This window comes from Sebastes fasciatus, chromosome 20 (genome assembly GCF_043250625.1).
Source record: "Sebastes fasciatus isolate fSebFas1 chromosome 20, fSebFas1.pri, whole genome shotgun sequence".
Classification (NCBI taxonomy): domain Eukaryota; kingdom Metazoa; phylum Chordata; class Actinopteri; order Perciformes; family Sebastidae; genus Sebastes; species Sebastes fasciatus.
Genome location: NC_133814.1, coordinates 24,130,944 through 24,141,213, shown reverse-complemented (window position 1 = coordinate 24,141,213; position 10,270 = coordinate 24,130,944). Strand labels below are relative to the sequence as shown.

The following is a 10,270-nucleotide window of genomic DNA, read 5'->3' as shown; positions in this document are numbered from 1 at the left end:
TACTCCACTACATCTGAGGGAAATTTTGTACGTTTTATTGCACTTCACAAATTAAGATTTTTGCATTCAAAACATACCGCGAGTTTATAAAATTATATTTTGTCATAAATTAAAAGTTAAAAGTACAGCCGAAACAATTAGTCCATTTATCAATTATATAATAAAACAGTTCATGGTTGTAGTGTCACAGATGCGAAGATTTGCTGCTTTTCCTTTTAATAATGTCAATAATTGTTAATGTATTAGTAATTATTTTGAGGTTTGGACTGTTTGTTGGACAAAACAAACATTGTAAAGGTGTCGCTTTGGGCTCTGGGTCATTGTGACAGCATTTCTCACTATTTTTTTTAAACAAATCAAACAATTAATGGAGAAAATAATCAGTAGATAATGAAAATAATTATTAGTTAATAGTTCAAAAATCAGCTCCACCTCAACCAATCCTTTTTTTACATTAATGCATGAGTTATAATAATCTAATGATGTAATATATAGTATAACAGTAGGGGGACATTTTTCTATTGAGTACTTTTAATATTTTAAGCACATTTTCCTGATTATACTTACATACTTTGACTAATAGTAACATTTCCAATGCAGGACTTTTACTTGTAACAGAGTATTTTTACAGTGTGGTATTTGTACTTTGAATATAATATAATATAATATAATATAATGTAATCGAATATATTATAATATAATGTAATGTAATATAATATAATATAATATGATATAATATAATATGATATAATATAATATAATATAATGTAATATAATATAATATAATATATAATATAATGTAATCGAATATATTATAATATAATGTAATGTAATATAATGTAATATAATATAATATGATATAATATATGATATAATATAATATAATATAATGTAATATAATATAATAATATAATATAATGTAATATAATATAATATAGTGTAATATAATATAATATAATGTAATCGAATATATTATAATATAATGTAATGTAATATAATATAATGTAATATAATATATAATATATAATAAAATATGATATAATATAATATAATATGATATAATATAATGTAATATAATATAATATAATATAGTGTAATATAATATAATATAATGTAATATAATATAATATAATATAAAAGGATCTGAATACTTCCTCTACCACTGCTTCATTACCATCTATTTGTCACTCAAGCATCCAACTACAAAAAACTATATATATATACAGTATATATATATATATAATAATCTAAATGTGATCCATTCATATTATTTTTTATATTAATTAAATATAATTCTAGCACTGTGTATGATATTAGAGTAAAAGGTGTAAATACAGTGATTATTATTATTGCAGTATTTCATCCAGATCTGCTCTAACATGAACTACAATCAGAAAATTTCAAGTGGCGCGCTTGCCGAGATCTCGCGAGATTTCTCCAGTGTTCTGTACTTTGTCAGCAGCAGCGGTCCTCTCCTCCATTTCGCTGCGTAAAGTCTCCTCCCCGCGACCGCTACATTCTGCGCCGAAAGCCCAGTCTCTCGCGGTCCGTATTTTAACTTCTTCCCACAGACCTAGTGGTACCTCGTTGGGTACCGGGAGACAGTTTGGATTACTGGCTATACGGATTGAGTGCGATTTTACGCGGATGACGACTCCTTCAACGAGAATTTAGTAAAAGAAAATCGCTCGGAAATTTCAGGTAGGTGGGAACTTAAGATGGCGGCCTTTGGAGAGGGAGGGGGGGCAAGGAGGAAGTAATGGGGGAAACAAAGGGGGGGTTCGGACACACGAAAAACGACACAGCCAGACTGCACTTCACTTGGTAGTATTTTTTTGAATATAATGCTTTGAAATTATACAACATTATATTTAAATCTAAACCAGACACCGACATGAAAACGCACAACATTGAAAAAAAATCGAATTTAAACGATTTAAACAATTAAACCATCATTTCCTTGCTGTCGCTTCTAAAGAGCCAAGCCGTGGCACCGTGTGGATCCTCCCCTAAATCCCCCCCGTATAATCATTGCAAAATTTATATGGAACTTTTATAACATTGTTTTTTTAGATCTTTTTTTATACTTATTCGTATAGCAACATATATTAGTGCTTTAAAGTAAATAATATTAACGTATTTATTTTAGTGGAATTAAAAGATTTTTGACCCCACGCAATGACGTCACGAGTGATTGTCCCCCTCCTGTATGGTAGTGCATGCTGCTGCAGAAGAAGAAGAAGCGGTGGTTTTAATGCGACTTTTCACATGCTTCTTTAGTGTGTGTCTCATAGTGAAGTTAATCAAATGTATCGGCATTAAACAGGCTTCTTTTTAAGGGGCTGGAGCATTACATAACTGCAGGGTGGAGGATGATGGGGCGCCTGCGCATCAAATGAACGCACCCTTAGTAAACTCTTCTACCTTAAAGCTAGTTAGCAGCAAGCTTTCCTTTTTTATTTTAGTGCAGGAAGACCTTGGAGAAGTAGGTTTATAAACCATTAATGCAACAGACTACTCAAACACCAATGCAGGCTAAAAAAACAACATTAAAGAGACGCTCATTCACACTGTTAAATGGTTACTGCGAGAATAAAACAGATGTGTAATCTTCTCTATACTTTCTTTTACAACTGTGCAATCCATTCATCAAAAGTCACTAACCCTCCTCAGATTGATTTGATGTAAAATAACAACTAACTACTTTTTAAATCACCAAAAAACATGCATAAACAGGAACTTTATAAGTCTGAGCCTGCACATACATCTCTAGTCATAAACGAAACTGAGTGACCACGTAGCTTATATAAACTAACATTATTTATAGCAGCTTTCTTTTGTTTTAGTGCAGGAAGACCTTGGAGAAGTAGGTGTTTATAAACCATTAAGGCAACAGACTTCTCAAACACCACTGCAGGCTAAAAAAACACCGTTAAAGAGAAGCTTGTAACACAACATCCCCATTCGTTATTTGATGTAAAATAGCAAATAACTGACTAAAAAAGGCTTTTTAAATCACCAAAAACATGCAGAAACAGGAGACTTTATAAGTCTGAGCCTGTCATAAACAAAACTGTGACCACATAGCTTATAGACTAACATAATTTGATGTGAGTAGAGCTTTAAAGGAACAAATTACACAATGTGATTCATATTTCTGCACTCAAGCAGCTTTCGCCTTTTTTAGTTGCCACCCAAAGCAGCAGTGTGTTATTGTGAGGAAGCTAAGAAGCTAAGAAGCTAGCCCAACCGGCAGCCGTTAAACGTCTAACGGCTACTTTTTTTCAAAAAAAGAAGCCGTTAAACGTCTAACGGCTTCTTATATTTTTTAAAAAGAAGCCGTTTAAACGTCTAACGGCTTCTTTTCCCACACGGTTCACAGCTTGTGGTGTTATTATTAACGTACCACTGCCGAGGCAGGAGTAACGTTACGCCTCCAACGCACACAATATATAACCCAACTACTGAATAGAGATGTGCTTTCTAACGGTAGATAATCAATGTATAAAGTTAATAACACAACTAGCCGTTACATTCACACGAGAGCACATATTTAAATGAATGAGTGGAGGGCCCGCGCGCCGCTCGGCTCGGTCACCGGCTTTTTGTAGCTTGGTGAGAGTGAGCGCGTGCTGCAGGACGCCTTCCTGTGGGCGACTGCAGCAAAATGCTACTTGAAGCTAGCTAGCTTTAGTGCTGCTTCACTGAGTGTTTTTATTACTTCCGCTGCAAAGATAGCCCACTAAAAGCACACATAACACCAACTGTAGTCCCGAGCAGCTGGGCTAGCATTAACGTAGTGCTGCTTCACTTAGTATTTGTATTACCGCTGCAAGATAGCACACTAAAAACACACATAATACCAACTAGCAGCTGGCTAGCATTAGCTATCAGAGTGCTGCTGCTGCTTCTCTCGTGACCTGGCATGTTACTCATCATTGTGTTTACTAAATGCATTCTAGCTTCTTTATTATTCCTCGCATAGCTGTGTAGTAGTGTTTGGGCTGTGCTTGTGAAGTGTACAGTTGTTTTGGTTTTATTTTATATAGTAAAGTTTACCATTTGTGTCTTATTTCTGCTTCCTCAGAATATGTGGAGGGGACCCTAATTTCAGCATCCTGGAAGTAGAAAGCACAGAAGATCTGTGTCTCACACCACAGACAGGTGAGAAGTTGTTGCTATGCACACACACATATTTGATGATGATGATGGCTTGCTTACAGACTTTCCTTTGTCTTTGATTTTCTTTTTGTTGTTGTACAAAATAGTCAACTGATTGTTTTAGATCCAAGCAAACCAAAATGTGGGACAAAGAGTATGTTTGTGTGGGACAATGTAGGGACACGTTACCATTACAGTTTGGATATAATGCCTATCTAACTTAAAGGTCCCATATCATACGATACGATACAACTTTATTGTCAGTTTACACCGAAATTCATTTTGCATCCATAGGCATCTCAGTTTGAGGAAAAGTACACATTCAATAGACATACTGTTACCATAGACAGACAGACAAGTAAGACTCATCAGACAAAAAACAAAAGACATCACAATTATTAAAACATAACCCATTACAAAATGACCATCTGTCCTCTGGAGTATGTTTGTGTGGGACAATGTAGGGACACGTTACCATTACAATTTTGATATAATGCCTATCTAACTTAAAGGTCCCATATTGTGCTCATCTTCAGGTTCATACTTCATACTACTTTCTAATAGAACATGTTTACATGCTGTAATGTTAAAAAAAATATATTTTCCTCATACTGTCTGCCTGAATATACCTGTATTTACCCTCTGCCTGAAACGCTCCGTTTTAGTGCATTTCAACGGAATGGCAACGGATTTGCGTTGCTAGGCAAGAGCTTGGGTCCATGTTCACTTCCTGTCAGCTGATGTTATTCACATACACTGCAACAGGAAATAAACTGGGACACATTTAGAATGTTTGTTTAAAACCGTGTAATGGTCTAAATATTGTATATTTGTGACATCACAAATGGACAGAAATCCTGACGGCTTGTTTCAAACGCACAATTTCTGAATATGGGCTGTGTGTATTTCTCCATATATTGAGCGTTTTGATAGTTTAACAGTATTTATATAGCACTTAAACCTGCTTTATAATATAAAAGACATGAAAATCTCACTTTTTACAATATGGGACCTTTTTAAATAATAAACATTTCTATTCTGCCCCTTATCTTGTAACATCTCTATGCTTTGCCCGAATGCATCCATAGATCAGCACATCTCTTTTTTGAGCCGCACGTGTCTTGTGAGACTCACATGAACTGTGTCTCTTCATGTCGTATTCCTCCCCTGTGTGAAATTGAAAAATAACAGGCAAATTTCACAAAAACTCTGAGAATCACCCATCGGTTTCACCCACTTATAAGTAGCCTTTGTTGTAGTTGCATTTCCTTTTCTTTGTGGTAGTTTCCATCATATTCCGCCTAAATCTGCACAGCTTGTGACTTTGCGGTGACTCGCAATTTTCCCCGTTGGGCATAGCGTGGCAAAGATGGTGAACTGTTAACCTGCACTTGACCCAAGAGTGCGCAGTTTGACCGTAAACAAGACAAGCCTTCCTTGCTTTCTTCACAGCCACATGGGATAAAAATGCTGTGCAGTCTCTCGTAAAGTGGGACACCTGGTGACCCTAACGAAAGTGTGTGCCTTTTTAAAGATAGGGAGGCTAGTAGGCGTTGAGGATGTCCTGTACTTAAATTAATAAAAACAATAACACAGCTCCCTATGTGTGGAGTTTGCATGTTCTCCCCGTGTTTCTCCGGTTTCTCCGGCTTCCCCCGACAGTCCAAAGACATGCAGGTTAATCGTTGACTCTAAATTGCCCGTAGGTGTGAATGTGAGAGCCTGCCTCTATGTGTCAGCCCCGTGATAGTCTGGCGACCTGTCCAGGGTGTACCCTGCCTTTGCCCAGTGTCAGCCCGCGACCCTGAATAAGATAAGCGGACACAGATAATGGATGGATGGATGAATAACACAGCTGCAGCACAATGACTGCCTAACTTATCTACAAAAGATGTTTTTGTATTTGTGCTGAGTTATTTGTTATCATGTCCTTGTTCTTTTCTTAGCCTTTTACTTGGTCCAGACACTTTATTAACAGCCTGTATCACCCACAGGTGCAGTGTGTAGCCGGGGCAGCACAGAGGAAGGAAGCTCTGGGGAGGAGGCGGTGCGGCAGCGTGCCTCTCCGGCTGTGGATGTGCTGGGTGGCAACCCCCAGGCTGCACAGAATGTGGCTGGGGAGTCACCTCAGCATGCCCCGCAGCCGGTCGCAGCTGCCCCCCGCCCAGTCCCTCCGTTCGCCTGTCTGTCCACTGTGCCATTGCCGCAGAGCAACGACTCAGCATTCCTCGGCATGGAGAACGCCCCTCAGACCAACTTGCCTGAGACTCTCCCGATCAGGAGCGACTCTAAGGACAGCATCTCAGAAAAAGTCCACGCCGAGGAGAGCGTTGCCGAAGTTGTCGGAGTTTCGAGATCCCTGCCAACATCCCTCAATGAGGACTGCAGTTCCTCCGCTGAGATGCAAAGGCTCCCAGCTCCTCTTTGTCCCCCGCTCGCCCCTGATACACAGATTGACAGCACAGTGCAAGAGTTGCAATACGGGTCACAAACTGATAAAGAGAAAAGCCACTCAAATAGTAAGACGAACCAGATTCAGCCACCTAGAGGAGGGGCTGGACTTGTTGTTATTACGGGGACAAAGGAGAAACAGTCCGTCACATTGGAATATAAACCAGAGACAGGAACAAACACGGAACTTGGTGGAAAAGAGCACACAGGCGGAAATATTCTCCTTAAACCCCGATCTCAAATCTGTTTCACAGCCTCATCTCCATCTGTCCCACAATCAAGTGTTGGTTTTAAAGTCCAAGACGCCACAGAACACGGGGCTATGGAGCCGTCTGACGGGGACCCGCTTATCCTCGCAAATCAAGGCAGCCATATACTGCCGCCAGGTGCTGCGGTGCAGGCAGGTGGTCACCAGGACTCTAAATCGTCTCCGCTCCCTTTACCCTCATCTGGCAACAGTGAGATTAAACAAACTGACCTGTCAAAACCTCAGACCATCAAAGAGATCTCAACTGATGTCAGAGAAATACAGAAAGAGAACTCTTTGGAATCAGTTGAGCACGTTAAAGAGCTTGTTGACACTTCTCACAAAGAAAGACAACCTCCATCAGCTGACATACTTGATACCCCAAAAGCGAGAGAATCGCCTCCTGGATTATTCACTTCTGCCGGAAAAGGAAGCTCAGCGACCAGCAGAGAAGATGGAAACATCCAGAGGAGCTGCGATCCACTCGAAGGAGAGCAGGTGGAGAGTAGCGTGAGAGAAGAACAAACTGACACCTCCTCATCTGACGTCACGATGCTGCCAGAGTGCTCTTCCTCGCAGGAGAGTTCCTCAAAACCCTCTGCTGCACCACATCTGTTTGACACCGGCCTGGTTGTCTCACTGCAGACGGAGCAGGTTGCTGAAGCAGAAACATCTCATCCCCCTGACCAAGTCCCCACAACGGAGACGCCGCTGACCGCTGAGCTTGTGCATTCAGCCGAAGCTCAAGAAATTGTCGTTGTCAGAGAGGAGGCTCATATCAGCGGGGACTGGTCGAACATGCACCTGAATCAGAGTTACCTCCTACAACGAGAAGACGGCAGCGTCTGTGAAGCTGCCATTGTAAACGAGCTGAGTTCTGATCTCTCTACCGGGGAACCAAAGCTGTATGAAGAAAGTGTTCAGGCAGATATTGAGTTGCACTCGCAGCCAGTAGAAGTGTATGAGTTTTGCACCCTGGTTGAGGAGGTTGCTGAGGAGACGGTCTGTGCCAGTAGTAGTGCACAGATCCCTCACTCTCCAGGATATGAGGTGAACTTATTCAACGCGTTACTCGATCACACTGACGTCTACACCGTCAAAGTGGACCTTGAAACAACTATTCACACAATAAATGAAAGTGACACTGTCTTTATTTCCCAGCAGCCCTTGCCTTCATCGCATGATGCAAATCAAACACAGGCTAGCAGCGATTCCCATAATTTGTCCACACAAAACACGAAGTCTGCAGCTGTCGGGCAACATTTGGTATTAGATGCTAACCAAGCCGTTGAAGTGGATAACTCAAGTGAGGTTTGTTTAGTTGAAGTAGCTGCTGTTACGTCTGACTCATTCGCTGTTGAACAGATGGACACGAGCCCACAAATCGTGACACCTTGCTCACAGGTCAATGCAGCCCTCTTGGACCAAACAGAGGTGAGTGATTCTCCTGTAGTTGAAATGATTCCCCCAAAACAGGAAGCAGGAGCGACAGCTGGTGCACTATCTCTCATATCCCCGGTGGTCACTGGTGAGGACACAGGGATGGAATCATCTGTTGCTGTTTCAGTACAGCCCTCTCTAAATCAGACTGTTGTAAGTGCCACAAAGCGTGAGGCCTGTGTTTCTTCTCCACATGAAGGGACCAAAGAAACCCCTGCTTTGACAGAGACTCCATCACAGAGCGTCCAGAATGTTGCTGTGCCTACAGAAACCAAACCGAAGGCTATCTGCATCACTCGCTCCTCTGGCGTTATAAATCCAAAGCTGCTCCTTCTTAAACCGGGAGAAACTCCCCTCCTGAAACACCCACCCTCCCTTTTGGCAAAGGTGTCCAAGCAACAGAATGCGGCCGGCGAGCTGGCCAATGCCCACAGCTCTCGGTCTGGCACAGCGTCTGAGGAGTGCCTTCCCCAAACTGTCTCGGACTCTTTATGTGCGTCTGTGGCTCTTAGCGGCCAGAAAGATCAGACGCAGTGCTCCGTCAATAAAACTTCTGTGTCAGCAGCTCCGCCTGGCGAGGTGCGGCAGCCCACTATGAGCGGTAACTCACTTCAACTTGACCAGACTGCATCTGTCACCCCCACAACCTCCACAAACAAATCTGACATAAAGGCCTTAAATGTTACTAAAACTTCAAGCGAAGCCGAGTCCTCGTCACAAGACGGCGTCGCCCCTACAGATGCTACGAAGCCTAACGCCCTTTACGTGCTCTCAGCATCAGGGGAAAGGGAAGACGCAGTCATGGCATCTACCAGCCAACCGGACTCCCTCTATGTGGAGGAAGAGAGCGAGGACATGGAGCAGGACGAAGCAACGGGAGAAACTGAGGCTCAGGAGGCCACCTCAGGACAAGTCAGCAGTCCAGAGGAGGGCAGCGATGAAGAACCAGACGCCGACAAAACAGAAAGCGAGATGACCACCCCCAGCTCTACAAATGAGGTATTTTCACGAAGAGAACAATTTTATGAAATCTATTTTATTTAAGATTTATGAATGTGCAGAGCAGCGTAAATGGAGGAAAGACCAGAGGCAGGAAGACAATTGCTACAACATGACACATTGAAGCATTGGGCCTCATAATACTAAACAGTTTGTCCTTGAATGCCAAAGTAAGGCAGTTGTATCAGACTCCACACGGAACAAGGACATAGCTGAGGTGAAAATCTGTATCTGGGCATCTTGTCAACTGTTAGATTGTGATTAAGATGAAGATAAAATGTGTTTATTAGCTGTGCATCTCATTGTTTCAGACAAAGCTGATTTTACTTTCTAATCTGAATCATCTATTGAAGCTAAATAGTTTGTCAGGTCACGCTATACATCCCGAGGAACAAGTTTTTTTTACTTGCCTGTAATGATGTGCCACACTCTGTAGCTGTACTTGCATTTTAGTGTATGACAGTTTATTGTAAGATAGAAAGATGCTCAATTTACAGTGCATTTGCAGTATTTAAGATACATAAACATTTTTGTGCACGAGAAAATAGATTTTTAAAAAAAGGAAAAATACACATAAGTATACAGATACATGCAAATACTTATTGAAAAAAGGATGATTATAAACATAGTGACACATCAACTTAAAGGCACAATGAGTAGGATTTGTTCGTTGCTGTTGGTAAAACACAACATTCATAGTTGGCCCCTCCTCCTCAGCTCAACGGGGATAGGGTGCTTGCCGGCGGTTGAAAGCCAACCCCAGATTCACTCTTGTTTTGGAACGAGCTTTGTCCGCTTATGCCTTGTTCACACTACACGACTTTAGCCCTGATTTTCCGCTCCCCGACAGTTTTCAGAGGCAAATCGGCGTTGGCTTGCCGCTCGTACATCAGCGCTCGAGCGTCATGGTGAACTGCTGAAAAACGTGGGCCGAGGGGCGCCATGGTAGCCTACCTGGTAAAGCGGGCGCCC

General features: G+C 41.5%; 1 protein-coding gene across 3 annotated transcripts in view; it reads left to right on the top strand.

Moving 5' to 3' along the window:
• The first annotated feature begins 1,459 nt into the window (after positions 1-1,459).
• Positions 1,460-10,270, top strand: part of srcap (Snf2-related CREBBP activator protein) — a 40,306-nt gene continuing 31,495 nt past the window's right edge. For all 3 annotated transcript variants that reach the window (XM_074620355.1, XM_074620356.1, XM_074620354.1), the window contains exons 1-3: positions 1,460-1,701; positions 4,088-4,164; positions 6,156-9,298. In XM_074620355.1, coding sequence (XP_074476456.1) covers positions 6,395-9,298 — 2,904 coding nt within the window. In that variant the 5' untranslated portion in view covers positions 1,460-1,701; positions 4,088-4,164; positions 6,156-6,394. The remainder of the gene's footprint in view (positions 1,702-4,087; positions 4,165-6,155; positions 9,299-10,270) is intronic.